This window comes from Rhincodon typus, chromosome 12 (genome assembly GCF_021869965.1).
Source record: "Rhincodon typus isolate 14 chromosome 12, sRhiTyp1.1, whole genome shotgun sequence".
NCBI lineage: Eukaryota > Metazoa > Chordata > Chondrichthyes > Orectolobiformes > Rhincodontidae > Rhincodon > Rhincodon typus.
In genome coordinates this window covers 51,374,663-51,399,956 of record NC_063343.1, presented here as the reverse complement: position 1 = coordinate 51,399,956, position 25,294 = coordinate 51,374,663, and the positions used below count along the sequence as shown (strand labels likewise).

General features: G+C 40.8%; 1 protein-coding gene across 1 annotated transcript in view; it reads left to right on the top strand.

Annotated features, from left to right (window-relative positions):
* The window catches only part of LOC109935560 (septin-8-B-like), an 87,638-nt gene that overhangs the window by 41,928 nt on the left and 20,416 nt on the right, over nt 1–25,294 (top strand). Inside the window, exons 2-4 of the mRNA XM_048603564.1 lie at nt 15,686–15,800; nt 20,703–20,898; nt 22,791–22,977. Coding sequence (XP_048459521.1) covers nt 15,686–15,800; nt 20,703–20,898; nt 22,791–22,977 — 498 coding nt within the window. The remainder of the gene's footprint in view (nt 1–15,685; nt 15,801–20,702; nt 20,899–22,790; nt 22,978–25,294) is intronic.

Below are 25,294 nucleotides of genomic sequence, written 5' to 3'. Positions count from 1 at the left end.
AAGAGACGCAGTGGAAGGCTGTCTGGATGACAGAGGAGGGAAAAGAGCATTGTTTAAAAAGGCGGACATCCAGGATGCTTGGGAGTGGAACGTCTCCTTGTCAGAGCAGATGTGGCGAAGATAGAGGAATTGGGAAACTGAGAAGGAGTTTTTGCAGGATACACTCCCCCTCCAACATGTCCATCCTCGGCCTCCTCCCTTGTCGCAGTGACTCGGAATGCAAATTTGAAGAACAATACCTTATCTTCCGCCTGGGCACCCTACAGCCTGGAGGACTTAACATTGACTTCTCTAATTTGAAATAACCTTCCTACCTATCCCCGGCTCCCTTTCTAGCCCCACCACCTCCCTTCTATTCCACCTTCTGACCCTCCCTTCCAGCCACCAGCTGGATTCATCCCTCCCATCAACCTACCAGTGTCCGCCCATCACCAGTATTCCACTATGCCCCTCCCTTTATCTGCAGCTCCCATTAACCCCACATCCACACCTGAAGAAGGGTAATACTTGAGATGTTGACTTCTCCTTTCCTCCAGATGCTGCCTGGCTTACTCTGTTCTTCCAGCCTCCTGTTTATCTACCTTGGATCCAGCATCTGCAGTTTTCTTTGTCTCTAACGTAGTTCAAGATTCTGAGTTATTAGCTGCATAACATAACCATTGGTCTACTATACCTAGTGTCTACATAGGGATTGAAACCATGCTGTTGGCTTTATCGTGCATTACTCTTTAACTGTCTAGCTAACTAAGCTATCCAGCTCTCCATATCCTCTAAAAGTTCTCCTTTCCACTTTCTGTGACCTCTACACAATCCACTAGGATGGGCTTTTATATTTTCTTCATAAAAGGGGAAAAATCTTTTGTGACCAATCCCTTTCTTATATGCGATGTCATACTTAAATTAAGTGCTACCCACAGTTTGTTCTTCTCTAAAAGTCAATGGAAAAAATATTTTACTGTTAGCAGTAAATCTTCACTTTGAAGCTTGTAGCAAAAGGTCAAAGAAGAACGAGAGGAGTCACTGAAGAATTGGCAATTAATTAAGACGAGCTGACAGTTCAAAAAACTTCCCCTTTAATTTGGCCAGCCAGAGCTCTCAAATAATTTACTATTGAGGTGCTGTGTAGACTGTTGACATGTTTCTGATCTCTCAATGCTTCAAAAGACATCCTACCTGTGTTTTAAATGGTGCATCTTCAGGTTAAGAGGTAAACGGGAAGCCTTTTTTCATTGAGGACTGTTTCCGACTTAATATAAAGATTTGATCTACCACCAACATAATTGGAACTGTGGGCTGTGAGATGTCAAAGGGAATGATACATTAAGTTTCCCCGAGACGGCTTCCATCCAGTTAAAAAGCATGGAACGAGATAATACAGTACCAAAAGTAAGTGCACAAGTCCTCTTTCATTGTCTTTTGGCTTATAGGCTAACCCAACAGACTTTAAATCCCTTTTAATGAAATTACATTGTGGACAGATCCTCTGAACTTGCAGTGTAAAGGCAACACTAACTTAATTTATATTATTTTCAGAATTCTGATGACATCCAGTTGCATTAGATTATTGGGGTGAGTTGATGTCCTGAGTAATGGATTAGAATAAGGCTAAATTGTTGCCAATTGGGATAATTGAGCTGACTTGGAGGAAACTGGAAAAAGATTGAACACCTGGCTGTAGTCTTGCTGTGGTCAGATGCTGACAAAAAAAAAAACTTTGCGCCCTTGTCATTTTATCTGGAAGCGTCACTGTCTCCAGTTCATTTTGTGTTTGCTCCAAAGGCAAGCAGACCAGCTGTTTCCATCCATATTATAATGAATGATGTTATGGTGGTGCATGAAAAGTGTTTTATAAATACTGTGCAGAACAATGTTTACCCTTTATTTTCTTCAAAGGAAAAATCTTTTTTTTTCTGCATTTGTTTTTTTGTACTGGTTGCCTGGCTGAAAAGGTAGACTGTCAGTTTGAGCTTTTGTATTTCTACTCTTGATCCTAAAGGTGAACAAAATCCACTGAGGCAGTTGACTTTGGCTTCAGCTTCCATCACTAGCTTTGTGTGTTATTTTTAGTTTAAACTGTCCACAGCCTGTAATCCCACCAGCATTATTGCTGCCAACTATACAATGCTGCAGGCTACAATGGACTTCCTTCTCACCATAGTGCCCTCTCTTCCTTAATAGGAGAACTTTGCAGTTATTGATGCATAGAGGGCTGGGACATTTTAACAGTGTACAAAAACAACTTGGGACTTATTTTGATGCAAGTACACATCATTCCTTCTTACCTATCTGACACTACAGTTCACCTTCATGCCATCTTTTAGTGTTGAACCCAATCTATCTGAGTGTTGGTAACTCCTGTTCAGCAGCTGGTGTCTTGCAGAAAGGTCAAATCTGAATTGACGGCTGACGGCAACAAGGGGCATGTTCAAGTCCTATCTGCCCTGGAGCAGTGTCATTAACTTCTAAGCAGGTTGATTTTAAAAGTAATTACAAATGTATGCTGTCATAAATAGGAGGACACCGGTTTCATGCATTTGACTTTCAAGTTTTGTTCTAGCATTGGGTAATTAGCAACAGCGTTCGTTGGGGAAAGGGAAGGAAAAATTGAAGTGAGCAAATGCAAGGATGCTCTGCACAATGATGAAAATATCAGATCCTAACTAAGTGCTTCCTCGAGTGACAGATTTAAGTGGTCTGAGGTCATGATACTACTTCATACAACTGGCAGGAGGAATGTCAGGGATATCACAAAGCAGGTGAAGAAAACCGGAAAGGGTGTGGAGATGAATGGAAAGGTTGCATGTTTGGAACTGAAGCATCTGAAGTCAGCTTGGATATTGTGCCATTCAAATACACGTGAAAATAAGATCATAAGATATAGGAGTAGAGTTAGGCCATTCAGCCCATCAAGTCTGCTCTGCCAATTGGTCAGGACTGATCTGTTTCTCAACCCCATTCTTCTGCCTTCTCCCCATAACCTTTGATCCTCTTACTAATCATGAACCTGTCTATCTCTGAATTGAATACACTAAATGACTTGGCTCCCACATTCTCCTGCAGCTATGAGTTACACTGATCCACCACCCTCTGGCTGAAGAAATTCCTCCTCATCTCAGTTCTAAAGGACCATCCTCTCGCTGTAAGGCTACGCCCTCCGGTCCTAGTCTCTCCTACTCGTGGAAATATCTTCTCCATGTCCACTCTATCCAGACCTCCCAGCATTCTGTAAGTTTCAATGAGAGTCACCCCCGAATCCTTCTAAACTCCATCAAGTACAGAACCATTTCCCGCAATCACTCTTCATATGACAAGCCCTTCATCTCCAGGATCATTCTTGTAAACCACCTCGACCTCTTCCAAGACCAGCACATGCTCCTTTAGATACCACACCCAAACCTGCTCACAATATTCCAAAAGCAGTCTGACCAGACACTTTATACAGCCTCAGCAGTACATCCCTGCTCTTGTATTCTAGCCTTCTCAAAATGAATGCTAACGTTGCATTTGCCTTCCTAACTGCCAACTGATCTTGCACATTAACTTTGAGCAAATCCTGAATTAGGAGTCCTACATCACTTTGGCTTTGGAAATCTGAAACACATTCTCCATTCAGTGAATAGTCTATGCCTTTTTTTTCTACCAAAGCGCATAACCTCATACATTCCCAAATTGCATTCCATCTGCCAGTTTGCCCACTCTCCTAGCCTGTTCAAGTCTTTCTGCAGCCTCCCTGCTTCCTCAACATTACCTGTCTCTCCACCTATCTTTGTGTTATCTGCAAACTTAGCAGCAATGCTCTCAGTTCATTCGTTCAGATCATAAATATATAACGTGAATTGTTGTGGTCCCAAGATTTCTGCAGGAATCAAAGTCACTGGGTGCTACTCTTTCATAGCTACTCTCTGTCCTTGCCAGTACCTTGCCCCTAACACAATGGGCTCTTATCTTATTTAGCAGCCTCCTGTGCTACACATTGTCAAAGTCCTTCTGGAAATTCATATAGATCATGTCCTTTAACTCTCCTTTTTCTAACTTGGTCATTACCCCCTCAAAGATTTCTAACAGATTTGTCATGCATGACCTCCCCTTTATGAAGTCATGCTGAATTCAGCCCTATTTTACTATACACTTCCATTTACTCTCCAATCTCATCTTTACCAATGAACTCTTAAACCTTACCAATGACCGAGGTCAGGTTAATCAGTCTATAATTTCCCATATTCTATCTCCCTCCTATCATAAACAGGGGTGTTACATTAAGCATTTTCCAGTCCTCTGGGACCCTCCCTGATCCCAGTCATTCCTGAAAGATTACCTCCAATGCCTCCATAATTTCCTCAGCTATTGCCTTCAGAACTCTGGGTCATAGTCCGTCTAGTCCAGGTTATTCATCTCCCTTCAGACTTTCAGCTTCCCCAGCAACTACTACTTATAGATGGACACTACTGTCATCTGTCCATTGACTTTCTTGAAGTTCTGGTATGCTTCTGAAGTTTTTCACCATGAAGACTGATGCAAAGTACCCATTCAGTTCCTTCGCCATTTCGTTGTTCCCCATTATTGTTTCTCCAGCTTCATTTTCAAACAGTTCAATGTCTACTTCTGCCTCTCTCTCACCTCTCTTACCTTTTACATATCTGAAAAGAAAAATCTTGCAATCTTTTACCAGCTAGCTTACTCTCCTATTTCATCTTCTTCCTCCCCATGCTTTTTTTTTTAAGTTATCCTGTGCTGGTGTTTGAATGTTTCCCAATCCTCCAGCTTCCCAATAATCTTCACCATGTATATGCTTTTCCTTTTGCTTTTATGCTGTCTCTGACTTCCCTTGTCAGCCATGGTAGCCTTGTCCTCTCCTTGGTATAGTTGTTCTTCCTTCAGATGAATTTCTGCTGTGCCTCCCAAATTACCTCCAGAAACTCCTGCCATTGCTGCTCCACTGCCTTCCCTGCTCGGCTCCCTGTCCAATCAACTTTGGCCAGCTCCTACCTTGTGTCTTTGTAGTTACCCTCACTCAATTAATACAGTTACATCTGTTTCTAGCTTCTCCCTCTCAAACAGCAGGTTGACAGCTATCACATTAAGGTCACTGCCCGCCTAGGGATTCCTTCAACTTTTAAGCTCCTTAATCAAGTTTGCCTCATTTCACATCACCAAATTCAGAATGGCCTGTTTCCTAATGGGATCTATCAGAAGCTGCTTCAAAAAAAGCAACTCCTATACATTCCACAAATCCCTTTTCTTGGGATCCACTATCAAACTGATTTTTCCCAGTCCACCTGCATATTGAAGACTCCCATGATTATTGTAATAGTGCCTTTCTTACATACCTTTTCTATCTCCTGATTTATTTTCTGTGTCACATCCTGACTACTGCTAGGAGGCCAAAACACCCCTCCAATCAAGGTCATCTTTTCCCTTTGCAGTTCCTCAACTCTACCATCATCAATTCTATGCCTTCTACCCCTGTATGGCTGGGTAATCACTGAAATGCAGGGTAATTTTGCATTGAGTTTTTTTGCATTTCAATTTGTTTATGTTTTGGTAAACTAACCATAATTAGCATCACAGTAGTCTGATCCGGTTACAGTGTTCAAATGTGGATGGGTTTGTAACTCTCAGACAGACAAACAGAGACAGGCACGCATAGCATTTTAAAATGAAAACAGTCCTTCTTTGAAAACTCAAACATATTATTGTCAGCACACAGTTCCTCGGATGTTATGGTTAGCAGTTATTGCTTTTTGTGCAAAGCAGTCTTTCCTTGGGGTTAATGCAAATTGAACAAGACTAGTTTGAAGTCAAAATAAAAATTGACTTTTTGGTTTATAGCTTCAAGTGTAGTACGAACAGGTGACTGTTATCAGTTTAAACCTTGTCTCAGAGATAGTAGGAACTGCAGATGCTGGAAAATCTGAGATAACAAGGTGTAGAGCTGGATGAACACAGCAGGCCAAGCAGCATCAGAGGAGCAGGAAGGCTGATGTTTTGGGCGTAGACCCTTCTTCAGAAATGGGGGAGGGGAAGGGGGTTCTGAAATAAATAGGGAGAAAGGGGAAGGCGGATAGAAGATGGATAGAGGAGAAGATAGGTGGAGAGGAGACAGACCGGTCAAAGAGGCGGGGATGGAGCCAGTAAGGTGGGGAGGTAGGGAGGAGATAGGTCAGCCCAGGGAGGAAGGACAGGTCAAGGGGGCGGGATGAGTTTTTAGTAGGTAGGAGATGGTGGTGGGGCTTGAGGTGGGAGGAGGGGATAGGTGGGAGGAAGGACAGGTTAGGGAGGCGGGGACGAGCTGGGCTGGTTTTGGGATGCGGTAGGGGGAGGGGAGATTTTGAAGCTTGTGAAGTCTACATTGATACCATTAGGCTGCAGGGTTCCCAAGCGGAATATGAGTTGCAGTTCCTGCAACCTTCGGGTGGCATCGTTGTGACACTGCAGGAGGCCCAGGATGGATGTGTCGTCTGTGGAATGGGAGGGGGAGTTGAAATGGTTCGCGACTGGGAGGTGCAGTTGTTTAGTGCGAACCGAGCGTAGGTGTTCTGCAAAGCGGTCCCCAAGCCTCCGCTTGGTTTCCCCGATGTAGAGGAGACCACAACGGGAACAGCGGATGCAGTATACCACATTAGCAGATGTGCAGGTGAACTACCAATCCACCCTGGGCCTCGTGCAGTGCCACAACGATGCTACCCGAACGTTGCAGGAACAGCAACTCATTCCGCTTGGGAACCCTGCAGCCTAATGGTGTCAATGTGGACTTCACAAGCTTCAAAATCTCCCCTCCCCCTTCCGCATCCCAAAACCAGCCCAGCTCGTCCCCGCCTCCCTAACCTGTCCTTCCTCCCACCTCAAGCCCCACCCCCATCTCCTACCTACTAACTTCATCCCGCCCCCTTGACCTGTCCGTCCTCCCTGGACTGACCTATCTCCTCCCTACCTCCCCACCTACACTCACCTTTTACTGGCTCCATCCCCGCCTCTTTGACCTGTCTGTCTCCTCTCCACCTATCTTCTCCTCTATCCATCTTCTATCTGCCTCCCCCTCTCTCCCTATTTATTTCAGAACCCCCTTCCCCTCCCCCATTTCTGAAGAAGGGTCTAGGCCCGAAACGTCAGCCTTCCTGCTCTGCTGCTGCTTGGCCTGCTGTGTTCATCCAGCTCTATACCTTGTTATATCAGTTTAAACCTTCTTTTTTTGGTTTTATCCAGGAAGAATTCTGTCAAAAATACATTCCACAATGATCTTAACGTGGTCTCAAGGATTAGTAACTGACACAAAACTTAATTTGCAGTTGAACTACACAAGGTTTCCCCTTTAGTAATACTAAAATTGCTAACTCCATAAATCACTAAACTAGAAGTAACTTAAGATGTTTTAACATAAGAGGCCACATATGACAGTTGGTTTGTGCTTGCTCTGCTGAAGAGTTTATAAAAAGGAGCTTCCTGTTATGTGTGGGCGTGCAGAACAGCAATTATAAGCTGGTGTCAGAATGACTTCAGCATTCTGTTAAGCTGTGCACAGTCCTTTTTGACCAGAAGCAGTTACCAAATGTGCTAACCTTGGCTGCATGCAGCAATGTTGATTTCTGAATATCTGACATTTTTGTGGATCTCTCTCTTCTTTGTTTGTACATTTCCAATTTTCAGTATTTTGTTGCAAGGTTAAATTGGTGCACTTTATCTTTGAGATTCTCGGGAAGATGGCGGCACAATGGTAATGGTGACCAGTAATCCAGAAACCCAGGGTAATGTTCTACAAACAGGAGTTCAAATCTCACCATAGCAGGTGGTGAAATTTGAATTCACTTTTAAAAATCTGGTTCACTGCTGTCCTTTTTAATAAGGGAAATCCACTGTCTATTCCTGGGCTGGCTGATACGTGACTCCAGACCCACAGTTTTGTGAGTGACTCTTAACTGGCCTCTGAAATGATCTGGCAAGTCATTCATACTGTTATAAAGTCTTAACGAAGGTCAGAAGTTGAGCGGACTACACAGCATTGATCAAGGCACCAGAAACAAAAATAGTAAACTCTGCTTTGCTGATCTTGCAGAGTCCTCCTTACCACCATCTGGGGGTTATTGCTAAAGTTGAGAGAGCTGCCTCACAGTCTAATCAAACAACAATCTGGCAGAGAGTCATACCAATAGAATCCTATCTTACAATGTCTCAAACATGCCATCACCATCCTGGGTATGTCCTGCCCTACTGGCAGGAAAGACCCAACAGAGTTGGTGATACAGTGGTATACAGCCAAGAAGAGGTTTCCGTGAGAATCCTCAGCATTAACTCTGGATCTATGAAGTCTTGTGGCATCACGACAGGCGTGCATAAAGAAGCCTCCCAATTACCAGACACAGCACCCCCTCAGCTGATGAATTACAGCTCCTCAATGTTGAACACCTGAAAGAAGTGCTGTGTGGCAAGGGCAGAGAAAGTATTCTGGGTTGATGGACTTCCAAGTCCATCACCCAAGAGTAGTTCACCAGCACTGCTACTGACCAAGTTGACCACTTCCTAAAAGAAGCAGTTTGTTGATTGTATCTGAAATTGGTGATGAGGGAATCAACAAGAGGGAAAAATTTGAAACAAAAATAAAAACAAAAACAAAATGCTGGAGGAATTCAGAAGGTCTGGCAACTTGTGTAGACAGAGAAACAGAGTTAATATTTTGAGTCCAGTGATCCTTTGTCAGAACTGGGAAAATCTACTTAATCTCATCCTCAGAAATCTATCTACTGCAGATGCATCTATCCATGACGAAATTTGTAGAAGTGATTGTGGAAACAAAGTCACATTTTCGTGTTAAGGATGCCATCCATCATTTGTGTAGCACTGCCAGTGTGTTGAATGGGACGGATTTCAAATGGATCAATTCAAAACTGAGCATCCACAAGGCACCATGTGCCATGAGTAGCAGTAGCAGAATTATGTTCAACCACAATCTGTAAATGTGGCCCAATGTTTCCTCCATTCTACTGTTACTCTACAGGCCAAGATCAACCCTAGTACACTGAAGAGGACAAGAAGCCATTCTGGGAGCAGCAACAGGCACAGTTAAGAATGAATTGTCAATCTGGTGAAGCTACAACTACTGGCATGCCAAACAGGAGAAGCAGCATGCAATAGACAGGGCTGGTTGATCCCACAAACAACAGATCAGATCTAAGCGTTGCTGTTCTGTCTTATCCAGTCATAAATATAGCTGGACAATTAACCAACCTAAAAGAGAAGACAGCTCACAGAAATGCACAAATTCAATGATAGGGCGAGCCCAACACATCAGCGAAAAAGACCAGGATGAAGCATTTTGAAAAATTCTTCCATCAGAAGCACTGAATGGATAATACATCTTGGCCTCCTTCAGGAGTCCGAAGCATCACAGATCCCAGGCTTGTGCTAATTGAATTCACTTCATGTGATACCAAGAAGGAGCTGTAAACATCAGACACTCCAGAAGCATGGGGGCTGGCAACATTCCAATAATAGTGCTGAAGGCTTGTGCTCCAGACTAACCATGCACTCAGACAAGTTGTTCCAATACAGTTGCAACATTGGCATCTATCTGACAATGTGGCAAAATGCCCAGGTATGTTCTGGACACACACAGTAGGACATATCAAACCCAACCAATTACCACTGTATCAGTCTATTCTCGAGCATGTTTTAAAAAAAAAAAAAAAAAGATGGGAAGGGGTTGTTGACTGTGCTGGCAAGTGGCCCTTGAAAAGGAATAACCTGCTCATTGGTTCTCAGTTTGGGTTCTGCCATGACCACTTGTCTCCTGAACTCATTACAGCCTTGGCCAAACATGGACAAAAGAGCTAAACTCCTGTAGTGAGAGTGACTGCCCTTTAACGTCAAAGCACAATTTGATTGAATGTGGCACTGAGGTTCTACAGCAAAACTGGAGTCAAGGGAGATGGGACAGAATTGTGGAGGGAGCGGAAATCTTTCTCCACTGATTGGAATCATTACATTTCACAAAGGAAGATGGTTGTGATTGGTGGAAGTCTAATATTTTGGCTCCAGGACATCTCTGCAGGAGTTCCTCGGGGTCCAAGGCCCAACCATCTACAACTTTCTCATCAATAGCCTTCTGTCATACAAGTTCAGAAGTAGAGGTGCTCCTAATGACTGCACAATATTCAGCTCAATTCAGGACTGCTGTGATGCTGAAGCAGCTCATATCCAATTGCAGCAAGACCTGGACAGTATCCAGGTTTGGGCCAACAAGTGGCAAGAATCATTTGATCTACCCGAGTGCCAAACAATGACCATCTCCAACAAGAAAAGGCCTAACCATCATTCCTTGATGTTGACTGGTATTACCATCACTGAATCCTCTGCTATCAACATTCCTGAACGTTAACATAGACCAGAAGCTGAAGTGGACAAGCTATAAAAATACAGTGGCTACAAGAGCATGTCCTCTGGCAGGTAACTCTTTCCCCCTTGTTTCCCAATGCCTATTAACTGTCTACAAAGCACAAGTCAGACATGAAGTGGGTTAGTCTCTAATTGTGTGTAAGAATGCTGCTCCTGCAATACTTAAGAAGCTTGACACTGTTGTTTTGTATCTTTTGAGACATGTAACCTGAGGATATTATGAACATGCAATGATGTAAAAGAGAGACTTTACTTGAATGTAGATCACTGTGAGCTTTAAATGCTGTTAAAAGTACGCTGTTCTTTGTAAATTAATAGTTTGTGAGCCCAGACAATGATGTGCCTGTGAATATAGTATTTGGATGTATTGGAGATCAGGAGTAAATGCCTGATTTGTTCCTACCACATTTATAATACATTGTTTCTTATTACCTACTGGAGGCAAAATATAGAATATAGAATCTACAGATGTAGATATAGAATCATAGAATCCCTACAGTGTGGAAGCAGGCCATTCAGCCCATTGGGTCCACGCAGACTTTCTGAAAGGCATCCCTCCCAGACCCATTCCTATACCCTATTCCATCCCCATGGCCTAACCTATACATCCCTGGACACAGCAGTTTTAGCATGGCCAATCCACCTAACCTGAATATCTTTGGACTATGGGAGGAAACCGGGGCATCCAGAGGGGACTCATGCAGACATGAGGAGGACGTGCAAACTCCACACAGACAGTCAGCCAAGGCTGGAATCAAACCCGGGTTCCTGGTGTTTATCAACCACTACATCAATCACTTTCCAGGCTTGGACATTACATCCGCCACCTTCAATATTCACTCCCTTCACCACACTGAACAGTAGATGCAGTTTTTACTGTCTACAAAATGCACTGCAGTAAGTCATGGCTCCTTTGACAGCACCTTGCAAATCTGCAACCTCTACCATCTGAAAGGTCAAGATTAACAGATGCATGGGAACTCCACAACCTCCAAGTCTCACATAATGGCTTGGAACTATATTGTTATTTCATCATTGTTGCGGGATAAACATTCTGGAACTCCTTTCTCATAGGACTCTGTGTGTACGCGTACCCCCAAGGACTGCGGCAATTTGAAAAGGTAGCTTCCTACCACCTTTTCCAGGGAAATTAAGGATGGGCAAAAATACTGGCCAAACCAATGACCCCCAAGTCCCATGAATGAATTTGATTTAAAAAAAAATACAAATTGGGTTGTTTAAAAATCAGGCTGACAATAATTGTGTATGATTTGATATACTTTGAAATTCAGTTTGGAAAGATTAGGTATGGTCATTAGTTAGGCAACAATTATTCCGTCTTTATAATAAGTCTGTCAATCTAAAATTGTGATCAACTTTTTATACAATGCATGAACAAAGTTTCTTAGAGGTTTATTTAAGTGTTGTTTTTTCTCCTTCTTCATTTCATAATTCCAAAACACATCCAGTTGGATATCTGCAGTTGATTAATAATAGCTAATTCGACAAAGCTCCATTAAGAGGCCAATAACTTTGACTTAAAGTAATTAGCAAAATTACTCAATTGCTCCAGTCTTCTGAACTCTAAACAATGGTGAGCTGTGAAAGGAAATGCATCAGTGCAGCAAAGCATATTTTAGGTAGAATTGTAACTTCATGGTAACCAGGCTGTCTTGGTGTGTGATTAATGATCTCCCTGTTTCTTGACCGTTAATTTGCAAAATTTGGCTAATTCTGCAAAATATTTAGAGATCCAGCAGCCCTCTCTTGTTTATAGATTCAGAAGATTCAATCATTTGGATTTGTGGTCTTAGAAATTTGTTTGAGGGGTTTAAACTTGCCTCATAGAAAAATTGCAGTATAAGGCCAATTGGCTCATGGTGTCTGTGATTTCTCTAAAGAGCTGTCCAGCCAGCCTATTGTCACTTTCCAACATTACATCCACAGCCCTGTAGATTACAGCATTTCAAATGCATAGTCATGTATTTTTTTTTCAATTGACTGACTGTTTCTTCCATACTTATCAGGCAGTAACCTCCAACTTCCAAATATCCGCCTTGTAAAAATATTCTCAACTTCCCTTTTAATCATTCTTCAATTGCAACAGTTTCCCTCCATTACAGTTGTTGATCTATTTACTATGATTAGCTGTACAGAGTTGTTGTTTTCCTGGGTTTGATGGTACCAGGCAATGTGATAGAAGCTTTTGTAATGTTTTAGCTGCAATATTGAAGCAACCATTGTTTAGACTGCACACAAGACTGTGTTACAATAAGTATCCCCATGCCTGGGGCAACAATATTCAATTTTGAAGGCTGATGACACCTACCCAATTGGGAAGATATTCAGTGTTTCCTTTGTGTACTTAATCTCTAAGGGCCTGTTGTGGTTTTGTGAACACAGGATGTTGGGTCTTCTGACAATCCCGTGTTGATCAAATTTACAGCATATTTTCAATCTATCAATTCCCCATTTAGATTTCTCTAACCAGTTCTCTCTCTCGCTGCCTCTTCCCCACCCTACCAATGTCTCTCTCTCTCTCCCCCTCGTGCTCATCCTCCGCTCGCTCGTTCTCTATCGATCTATCTCTCTCTCTTCCCACCCCGGTTGACTGGGACTATGGCGACTTTCCGTTTGTTTTTTACTTCTTGTGGAATCCTGGTCTCTTTCATGCTTCTACCTGCCCATATTCTTCACTCACTACTCCATATCTTCTCGACATACAGCACAAATCAATTTCACTTTGTCAGTCTTGGACACACACAAACACCATTATAGCCTTTTCATGTTGAGAGACGGCCTGTTTGAAGACGTTAAAGATAAATGAGCCAATTGTTAGCAGGAAAAGCATGGTTTGTAATTTTAGGTAAACCATTTAAGCTGGAGACTGTATTGCAATTATAAACATTCTCACTATTAATTCCTGTAAGATGACTGCTAACCCCTTGCAATTTGGTGTGTGTCTTTACCTGACGCAACATCTGAGTAAATATAATGAGACCCAGAGGCACTAATATTAACTCTATTCAATGTTCATGTGCTACCATGTAATCTCATTTTGGGTAGGTTGAAAAATATATACTGCATTAGATTGAGGGTCATACCATAAACTAAAAGAACATTATATATGAAGTCCATTCACAATTATAAGTATATTTATAGAAGGTACAAATAGTAGTGTTATGTTGTGTTAAAATAATAAAGGCCCCACCAAGCTAATTAAACCCTAAAGTTGATACCTGAAACACAAACCACCGAGTCCTCATGTTATGGAATACAACTTCTGCATAGCCCGTTAGTTATGACATTGACCTGAATTAGTTGGCTTCCTGACACCGTTCCCATAAACTCACGATTAGCAGACTCTCAGCCGTAAAGCTGTTCATCAAAGGGACCAGAAAAATAATCATAAGAACCCTACCCTCTAGATCTAACCATACTGTCACTGTGGATAGAGCTGTTAATCAAACCCAAGTGGAGTTCAGGTTGGTTCTTGTAGCAGGTTTGTGCAATTACAAGCTGCCATTGTCCTAGCTGCTATCAAGAATCCTTGATATCTATGCTTTTGAATTTTATATATTGTTAACATTATAAGCCCATTTGACAGGAGCAGCTCACAAGAGTGTATTAATGTGTTGTTTGAAACCTACATCATATATTCTAATGGCATTGAAAAGGAAAGTACCAGCATTAACTAATGTTGATCCCTGGTGTGTTCTACAACTCCTATGCGTTTTTACATAGATTAGTTAAATGCATGCTATCCTTGGATGTTCACAACTGAGACTAATACTTCTCCAGAGATGTCATCAATTCTCTAACTCTAACGATTCTTTTTAAATAATTAAAAACATGTCACTGGCCTGTTTTAAGCATTCACTGGTGCACTAATCTATTGTACTAAGGCCTACTCTGTTACACTTGCAACGTAACTGATGGTAAGATATCAGTGTTTTACTGGATTAATACTATGATTTTGTAAGGGATGTGCTGGATTCTGGTAATTAGTTTTGTTTATCTATCAAAGATAATGAACAACGAAAAATAAAGCAAATGGTGAGATTCAGTGATGCTTTAATTAAAGGGAGTTAATGACTAAAAGATTGTATGTTAAGGTACATCATTTAAAACTCACTGGTTATGCATCAAAATTTTTATTAAATCAGTGATGTTTGGATTTTAAATCACCCTTCATTTAAATGGCATAAAAGTAAATTTGAATGAGAAATTTATATGCAGAGATTTAGTAGAATAAGTTTTGGTTTCTGTTGCTACTATTCATCATAATTTTAAAAAGTCTTTGTCATCACTTTTTTTTTAACTTTCTGAAAGTGATGAATCTACAATAATTTAGAGGTTAATATGATGATCTGTTACCCTTGTGTTCAATTATTCATAACCTGTATCTCTCATCCCACCTGTATAACCATTTTCTCACTCAATCCCTCACTTTGATGAACAATTAATTTTTGTGCGAAATTTACATGAATTTGGGAATGAGAAAATGCCCATCTTAGTCTTAATGTTGGGCACTGATTAACATTAGTGAAGCTGCCTGATTAAATTAGCCATGCGTTTATGCTGTACTGATAATTATTGAGACGCACTCCAGAATGTGCTAAGAAATTAATTTGCAAATTAATACTGAAATGAACAAAACTTTATCTCATTTGGGAGATGCCTTTAAGGTGGCAATCCCAAATTGTAGAGTCCTTTAGTAATTTCAATGATAGAGAGGGGTTGGAGGAAAAACAAAAGTGACATGTAGGTTTCTTCCTATAGCAAAAAAAAGTGTGAAACTGGGAAAGTTTTGTCTACGTACGGCTGAAAATTATCAATGATGGGAACAAAGCAAGCGTTTTCCTGTCTTACCTGCCAGACAGCAACTTTGTAAATAACTTAATCTGTCCCACAACTGGAACATTTCTCATTTTTTAGCCCAGAGGACACCTGTTCAGTTGCGGTCATAACTAAAATTTATCCCAACCTTTCTCAGTTGCAACGTTGCTATTTCTTGCCAGTTAGGTGCAATGTACAATGAGCTGGAAAGAAGTAGTATGAAGTAAAATAACATAACTGAGGGTTTGGATAGTCCCCCTCACAAGGGAACTTCATGTGTATAAATGACAGTATCCACTGTTTCCTACTAACCTATGCTTAATAGGTTACTGAAGGTGGCCTGCTGGATGGGTGCATGGTATGTTTTTTGGTCTATTTGTCTAGCATGTACGCATACTACTATCTAAAGATGCTTGCTGCATTTCTATAACACTTACCATGTTCATTCCTTCGCAACCAGGCTGCGGAGAAACGTAATCTAAGTCTCAGCGGTCATGTGGGTTTTGACAGTCTCCCCGATCAATTAGTCGGCAAATCTGTATCACAAGGCTTCTGTTTCAACATTCTTTGTGTAGGTGAGTATTGCCATTGCCATCATCCTAGCATGGACTGTCATCTATAGAGTAATTGGATGCAAACCTGTTAGTTTAAATGATTCAAATATTCTGATCTTTTAAAATCTGTGATACTTCAGATCACTCCATGGGTCATTGCACCTCAGGAGTTTGTTCTGGTTAGGACTGAGTTAACTAATGTCAGCTAGCTAGCTAGCTGTGGCTATTATTACAGTTAAATTAAGGACACTAGTCAAAGAGAGGAAAAGTCCTTTTGGTTTCCTGCTTATCATTTCGTTAATGACCCAAAATGAACATGCCAACATCAAATCAATCATCAAGGGCCTTATGGTGCAGCAGTAGTTTCCTTAGCAGAAGGTACATTTTCAAGTGGTACTCACCTTTGAGGTGTGTCGTAACATTCCCAGACAGGTTGATTCTTTTTTTAAAATGCATTTTTTTTTCAAAAGGCGTTCACTTGAATGCTGTATCAGAGATAGTAGGAACTGCAGATGCTGGAGAATCTGAGATAACAAGGTGTAGAGCTGGATGAACACAGCAGGCCAAGCAACATCATAGGAGCAGGAAGGCTTTTTGTAGACCAGCCTCAGTGGATGTTGTTGAAAACAGAATAAAATGCTGGCAAAGATGCAACTTATTTTGACATATTATCCTCCAGTTTGCTCTCTTTTTTTGGATCAGCATGTGGCCTGATCTTTTTACGTTCTAAATCATACCTGACAGCTCTTTTATTTAATTCATAAAGGTTTAAATCGCAGAGAGTGTCATTAATTTTAATTAGTCTTGAGTATTTAACTTACTGTTCTAGTTTTGACCAATGTAATCAAATCTGGTCCAAGGGGATTGTGAAATGCCTGTTGAGATTTTAAAAAATTATTAAGTTTTAAATTGAAGCTGTACCTTTCACATCTTTTTAAGGTTGTGTCTGTTGCTCCATCTCTGTTTCCTGCCTTCCAAAAATAGTTAATTCATGGATGTCTTGGTATTTAATTTCACGCGTTCTAAAATTCTAGCTAATGCCTTCCACAGTTATTAGTCAGTATCAAGCAACCTAATTTTATCTCCTTCTGTGCTTTGTTAAACAACAACTGCGAGGCAATGATTGTAGGGATCCAAAGCTCATCTTCCTTCCCTCCCCCTGAGAGACTCTGATATTGAACGTAGAACATCGAACAGTACAGGCCCTTCAGCCCACGATGTTGTGCCGACCTCTTATCCTACTAAGATCAATCTACCCTGCATACCCTACATTTTACTATCCTCCATGTGCCTATCCAAGAGTCGCTTAAAAGTCTCTAAAGTATCTGACTCCACTATCACTGCCGGCAGCGCATTCCAAACGCTCAACACTCTGTGTGAAGAACCAACCTCTGACATCTCCCCTATACCTCCCTCCAATCACCTTAAAATTATGCCCCCTCGTAATAGTCATTTCTGCCCTGGGAAAAAGTCTCTGACTATCCACTCTACCTATGCCTCGTGTCATCTTGTATACCTCTATTAAGTCCCCTCTCATCCTTCTTCGCTCCAATGAAAAAAGCCCTAGCTCCCTCAACTTTTCCTCATAAGACCTGCCCTCCAGTCCAGGCAGCATCCTGGTAAATCTCCTCAGCACCCTCTCTAAAACTTCCACATCTTTCCTATAATGAGGTGACCAGAGCTGAACACAATATTCCAAGTGTGGTCTGACCAGAGTTTTATAGAGCTGCAGCATAACCTCACGCTGCTTAAACTCAATTCCCCTGCCAATGAAAGCCAACACACCATACGACTTCCTTACAACCTATCAACTTGGGTAGCGACTTTGAGGGATCTATGGACGTGGACCCCACACTGCCAAGGATCCTGCCATTAACCCTGTATTCTACGTTCAAATTCAACCTTCCAAAATGAACCATTTCACACTTTTTTTCTGGGTTGAATTCCATCTGCCACTTCTTTGCCCAGCTCTGCATCCTGTCAATGCCCCGTTGCAAATTACAACAGCCGTCCACGCTGTCCACAACTCCACCAACCTTCATGTCATCGGCAAACTTGCTAACCCACCCTTCCACTTCCTCATCCAAGCCATTTATAAAGATCACAAAGAGCAGAAGTCCCAGAACAGATCCCTGCGGAACGCCACTGGTCACCCAGCTCCAGGCTGAATACTTTCCATCTACTACCACCCTCTGTCTTCTATTGGACAGCCAGTTTTGTATCCAGACAGCCAAACTTCCCTGAATCCCATGCATCCTTACTTTCTGAATGAGCCTACCATGTGGAACCTTATCAAATGCCTTGCTAAAATCCACATGCACCATATCCACTGCTCTACCTTCATGTGTTTTGTCACATCCTCAAAGAATTCAATAAGGCTTGTGAGGCATGACCTGTCGCTCACAAAGCCATGCTGACTATTTCTAATCAAACTGTGCTTTTCCAAATAATCATGAACACTATTTCTCAGGATCCTCTCCAATAATTTGCCCACCACAGAAGTAAGACTGACCGGTCTGTAATTTCCAGGATTATCCTTATTCCCTTCCTTAAAAAAGGGAATGACATTTGCCACCCTCCAATCTTCTGGTACTACTCCAGTGGACAGTGAGGATGCAAAAATCATTGCCAACCTTTTATTTCATCTAAGATTAGGAATCCACTTAAAGACCAAAGGTCAAATTTGTAATCTTTCATGTTTAGTACCACACCATTTGATAAATTTTATCAATTTTTACATTAATTCATGAGATGTGGGTGTCATTGCCTAGGCCAGCATTTATTGTTCATACCGAATTGCACAGAGACCAAGAGTCAATTACATTGCTGTGCGTCTAGAGCAACGTGTAAGTCCGAGTGAGGTAAGGATGAACCCTGAGGGACATGAGTGCAACACGTCTTTTTTAGGACTATTGATAATGGTTGCATGTTCACAATTTAAGTTAGCATTTTATTCCAGATTTTTATTGAATTCACTATTTCATCATCTGCCATGATGAATTTGAATCCATGTTTCCAGAACATTATTTGGGCTCTGGATTACGGGTACCTTGACATCACTACTACGCCACCACCTCACTGTTATAGAATACATTTGCATTATCAATCTTATCTGTCAATAGTGGCCTAAAATAGTTATTTGAGCATAAAATTGAGTGACAAGTTTGAACAGAGAAGTAAATTTAATGCTCCTGTCATACTCCGCAGGTCACTGTATAAAATGCAAAGTGCTCCTGTGTTGTTTGAGTAGATATGTCAGTATGCTGCATAACTGAGTGATTAAACATGAATCTTGTCTCTTTTATTTTTCTCCCTCTTTCCCATCTTATTTTACCTCTCTGCAGGTCAACCCATTTCTCATCACCTTGCATCACACCATCCAATCATGCAAAAATATTTGATCTATTGTTCTATTCTGAGCATTTTTAGCAGTTTAGCATAAATGAATGACTTGCTAGGCCACTATAATACATCAAAAAAATTTAAACATTTTTTCCAGCCAATCCTACAATGGTGAAACTCTGCTGTACGGCTTTAATTAAGTCTGTAGTTTACAACCTTCTGGGCTCAATATTGAGTTCAACACCTTAAAATTGTGACCCATTCCTTCCTTTTTCTTTTAGCTTTGCTTGTTACATTCTGTCACCATGTCCTGCCTCCCACTCCACCCCTTACCCGCACTCCAGGGTGACTGCCTCTTCTTTCCGGTCTGGCAGTTAGACACAACATTGTTCTGCCATTCTCACATTCCGATGCTATGCCCTCCACACTTCACATCAGCTCTGATAAAGAGTCATCTGGACTCAAAATGTTAGCTTGCTCTCGCTCCATGGACACTGTTTGATCAGTTGTGATCTCCAGCATTTTTTGTTTTAGGTGCAGATTCCCACATCTGCAGTAATTTGATCTGTCCTTTATACCTGTTCTGGTAATGTTTTCGGAAAGTAGACTCTTAAAAGATAGAGGTTTTTGAGGGGTATTTGATGAGCAGGTCGATCTTGATAAAATCTTGCTCTCAAAATTTGGAAGAAAGTTGTGTCATGGACAATGAAAATCAGACTTGTCTCAACAACATGACCACTTCCATCTAGAAGGGGACAAGGGCAGCAGATACATGGGAATGCCACCACCTTCAAGTTCCCCTCCAAACCAGTCAGTGTGCTGACTTGGAAATATATCATTGTTACTTCACTGTTGCTGGGTCAAAATCCTGAAATTCTCTCCCTAATGACATTGTGGGTCAACCCACAGCTGGTGGGCTGCAGTTCAAGAAGGCAGCTCACCACCACTTTCTCATCGCAACTAGGAGCGGGCAATAAATGCTGGCCAGCCAGCGACACCCAGATTCGACAAATGATTTTTTTAAAATTACTATTGGGTGCAATCCCTTGAATGAAAAACATTCAGTTCCTGAACTTGCTCGCACCATTGCCCATAAGAACTTTTAACAGGAATTTGATGTATGGACAAAGATATATCCATTCAGTTTGGGACCCACTGGTGGACTATTTTAATGCATTGGAATAATTTTCAGTACATATTTTAAGTAAACTTGGATTTCTGTGATGGGAATTTTTTTATTGCTATTATTCATTTCTGTATTTTTTTTAAAGAATGAGCAATGCATCCAAAATGAATTTCTTTATGGACAATAAAGTAAAATTGAGCGATTTGAATTAAGAGTCAACATATTGGGATGGGTCTGGAGTTACAAGCTAGACTAAATAAGGACATTTTCTAAGGACATTGAATCAAATGGGATTTTTAAAATTTTCCCTCGAGGCTGAGATGGAATTTGAACTTGTGTCTCCGGATCATTAGTCCAGACATCTGGTTTATTAGCCCAGTACCATGATCAGTATGTTAGCATAGCTGCTGTGTTATTATTTTCAAAGATTTAACTGATTTCTCTTGCTTCCACAGGAGAAACCGGCATAGGTAAATCAACGTTAATGAACACCCTGTTCAACACAATGTTTGAAAGTGAAGAGGCTACCCACTACGAACCAGGTGTTCGTTTAAAGCCACAAAGTTACATGTTGAAGGAGAGTAATGTAGACCTTAAACTGACTGTTGTTAATACAGTGGGATTTGGTGACCAAGTGAATAAAGAAGAAAGGTAAGCTCTTGAAATAAGCAGATATACAATTAATCAGGAATGGCTCATTTTATGTTCTCATATATGCTAACTTGCATGTCCTTTTTTTTTTTAATGGAATCTTCTTTCCTGACTACAACACACAATCTTCTGAGCAGGTTATTGGTTAGAAAATTTCCTCCCTAGTTTTGGTCAGTTGTACTCTACATTCAATGTAGACTTTTTTACCCCCCCTTCTTTCTAGTTTTCATAACACCCTATCCCATTACATCTCTCTTATTTCTATCCAAAAATGGATGTCGCCAGCCTTGTTCTAGTTCCAAGTGGGTCCATAATACAGAACTGGTCATAAGAATATACAAACAGCAATCATTCATTCTTGTGCATGAAGTACTAAGGTAGTGTCCTTTGGAGCTTTGCTCTGAACCAAAAATGTATTATCAATAGCAATTGCTGATGAAAACAGCAAAACTTTAAATGAAGAGTTCATTTTCCTTGAATTGGCTTGCACAAATCTTCCCCATATACCCCATTTCAAAAAAGTGTGTTTTTTAAACTCTTTAATGTTCCTTTCCTCAAAAGGTATTCATTGCCTAACATATTTTCCTATTGCCAGTTACTCGCCATCTCCCTAACATAGCCAATGCACACATGAGCATTGGCTAGGTGTGTTAACAAACTGTTTGGCTGCAGGATATCTTGCAGCTTGACCTGATTTTATTCCTGTCTAATCTTCACATTTGCAAACTCTAGCAAGCATTTGCAAAGGTTACAGTCAGGAGCAAGCTACTTTTATTTCCGCTGACAATTCTGAGAATTTTTTTTCAGATGGCAAATTAACTTTGTTTGAAAAAATGGAGCATAGCAAAGATTGCTTCTTTGAGCTGAAGGCAGTAGAAGTTCTTCAACATCTTGAGTATTTTCAATTCTGGAGCACTCTCTCTCTCTCCTGTTGTAATTTTAATCCAACTCGATGAAACCGTGAAGTTAGTTGTAGAGCCTCTGATCACAGCACATGCTGGGAGGAGCTATCACAGCGCTAGTTCAAGAAAAAAGTTTGTGAACATAAGGAAAAAAAGACAATGGCAAACTTCAAAAGTGTTTACTTAACCTGAGGTATTCTTCGAATGTCTGCAGTACTAAGCTTCCGATTTTCTTTAGTGTTCCATGCTTGAATATAGAAGCCAAGATTCTTGATGTGAAGTAAATTCAACCAATTACTTTTTATTTTCCTCTGCTAAATAATAGATTTATTCTTGACCCAAGGACCACTAGTGTATCACAGAACACTTTACTGTACTCCTTTTATTTTCTTTTTAAAGCCATAGTCCTACTGGACCAGATGTCTGCTCTCTCGTTAGAGAGAGATGACTGGTGGTGAGTTAACCTGACAGTCAATATGCCTCAGGCACACCTAGAGGTTGAGAAGGAGATTTCTTCATGGTAACCTCAGCTGGTGTGGGATTTGAACCCAAGTTGTTGGCAATACTGTGCATCACAAACCAGCTATTCAGCGCACTAAGCCCATGTATTTATATGATGCAATGAAAGGGACAGAAAATACAATAAAATGAGAAGATAATACAGAATAGATTTTTGTTATTAAGACTATCTAATATTGTTTAGAGCTTACTGTAAACAATATTGATTTACTAGAATATTGATTGCTAATATAATTGAATTATTACCTGGAATTACTTCTATTGTAGTATTAACCATAAACTATGTAATAGTTATCTTTAGATGGTAAACAATGGATTGTCTATCTTTGGTAAGATAATGCGATTTAAATCTTTTAATGCAGACACTACGGACCAGAAATAATTATTTTAGAATCTGAACTCACGCGGTAGCTCAACTAACTTTTTTGAGCAACAGCATTTCCATCAGTTCATTATGTTTTTATTCTTCAGCTATAAACCAATTGTTGACTACATTGATGCACAGTTTGAGAATTACCTTCAGGAGGAGCTGAAGATCAAGCGCTCACTGCATGATTTTCATGACACAAGAATTCATGTCTGCCTGTATTTCATTGCTCCCACTGGTCATTGTCTCAAATCATTGGATTTAGTCACTATGAAGAAGCTGGACAGCAAGGTACCAACAATCAGTTATCCATAAGCCATGATTTTCTCTTTTCCCCTTACAACATGTGCAATGGTTTTCAATGCACAGTAATCTGAGATTTTTCTTATAAATAGTGAGGGTTACAACATGTTTAATGTAATAGAAATTATTTTTTTCTTGGTTATGTGGATATCCTACAGCATTGTATGATTGGAAAATTTGCAGATGTCAAAAATTGGCGAGGCGGTTACTAGTGAAGAGGATGGTACAGAAAGATATCGTTGGATTGGGGGAGTGGATGGAAAAGTGGCAAATTGAATTCAATCTGGAGAAGTGCATGGTTTGCATCTGGGGAGGGCAAAAAATACAAACAGCAAGGTATTCAGAGGGTTAGAGGAAGTGAGAGACCTTAGGGTGCATGCCCACAGATCCCTAAAGGGGGCAAGACAGGTAGATAAAGTGATAAAGAAGGCAAATGGGATGCTTCCTTCATTGGACAAGGTATTGAATACAAAAGCATGGATGTAATGCTGGAACTATGTAAGACACTGATCAGACCACAGTTGGAATTTTGTGTATAGCTCGTCACCACATTATAGGAAGGATGTAATAGAGAGAGTACAGAGGTGATTCACAAGGAGGTTGCCATAGCTTGACAATTGCAAGTACAGGAAGTCCCTGATTTACGAATGCCTGACTTACAAACACTCGTACTTACAAACACAATCACATACAGTGATATAATTTTAAAGATCCAATATATCCATATTTCCTGTACTTACAGACAGCTCCTTTTTATATCATCCTGCATTGTGTTGTGTAAATCAACTTGCAAACAGAACTGAGGAACCTGTTCGCAACCCAGGGACTGCCCGTAGGAGGAAATGACATAGAAGTGCCAGTGTTGGACTGAGGTGGACAAGGTCAGAAATCACATGACACCAGGTTATAGTCCAATGGGTTTATTTGAAGGCTTGTGTTTTCATTTAAACCTGTTGGACTATAACCTGGTGTCATGTGATTTCTGACCTTGTAGGAGCAAAGATTGGACATACTAGGTTTGCTTTCCTTGGAACAGAGGAGTTTGACGGGTGACTTAATCAAGGCGTACAAAATAATGAGGGCTTGATAGAGTGGATGAGGTGAACCTGTTTCCTCTAGCAGATAGGTCACTTAGCAGTGAGCACAGAGATGATTTGGAGAAGGATTAGAAGGAATACAAAGAAAATGCTTTCACCCAGAGGGTGATAGGTGTCTAATAATTGCATTCCGGTTTGGCGGCTGGGGTAAAAATCCTCAACTCATTTAAAAGGAACCTGTCTGTGTTAGAAGAGCTGTAACATACAAAGCTATGGATCAATGCTGGTAAATGGGGTTAGAATGGTTAGTTGGTTTGTTCAGCTGGCAGATACATGGGGGACTTAATGACCTCTTTTTGTACAGTAACGTTTCCATGGTTCTGTCTCCAGCTGATAAATGTAAAGACCATAGGTGGGCATAGATAACACAGTGCAGAGCTGGAGGAAAACAGCAGGCCAGGTAGCATGAGAGGAGCAGGAAAGTTGACGTTTTGGGTCAGAAGAAGGGTCCCAGCCCCAAACGTCAACTTTCCTGCTCCTCTGATGCTGCCTGGCCTGCTGTGTTCCTCCAGCTCCACACTGTGTTATCTCTGACTCCAGCATCTGCAGCTGTTACTATCTCTGTAGGTGAGTATAATGCCTCGTGGTATCGTGTTGTTTATTGCAAATGTTGCTCCATATTCTGTCCAGCCACTTTGGACCCCTTTACAATCTGTCAGATGTAAATGCCTTGCTCTCTCAAAATCATCAACTGCTGCACCAGCCAGTGTTCATAAAGTTGTGATTGTCAAAAGAATCAAACATGACATAAGAAAACCCCCAGTCACTGAATTTAACAAGTGTTAGAATTTCAAATACACTGCTGAGAGTGTAGTGGAAGTGGATTCATTTGTAACCTCAAAAGGAAAATTGGATCAACACATTTAAAAAATAAACTGAGTTACAGCAAAGCGGCAAGTGTTACCAGAAACACACTTACAGAGAGCAAGAAACAGACTCAATGGGTCAACAAGCTGCCTTCTCAGCATTTGATGTTTTTATTCTACTGTGTGGTATTTGTTATACTGAATTTGTGCTTGAATTTTTCCCCACAACTTCTCCATCAAATTTAATTAAAATAACCGGTTATCTCGCGCATTAACTTTTATGTCCAAGCAGTTTATATTCCTAAGATCTGACATGTTTGGTTGCAGACAAATTCACAATCTGTACATTCAAGAGAAATAGATCCATACTTTTGCTTTCTACTTAGACCTTTTACTTTCACT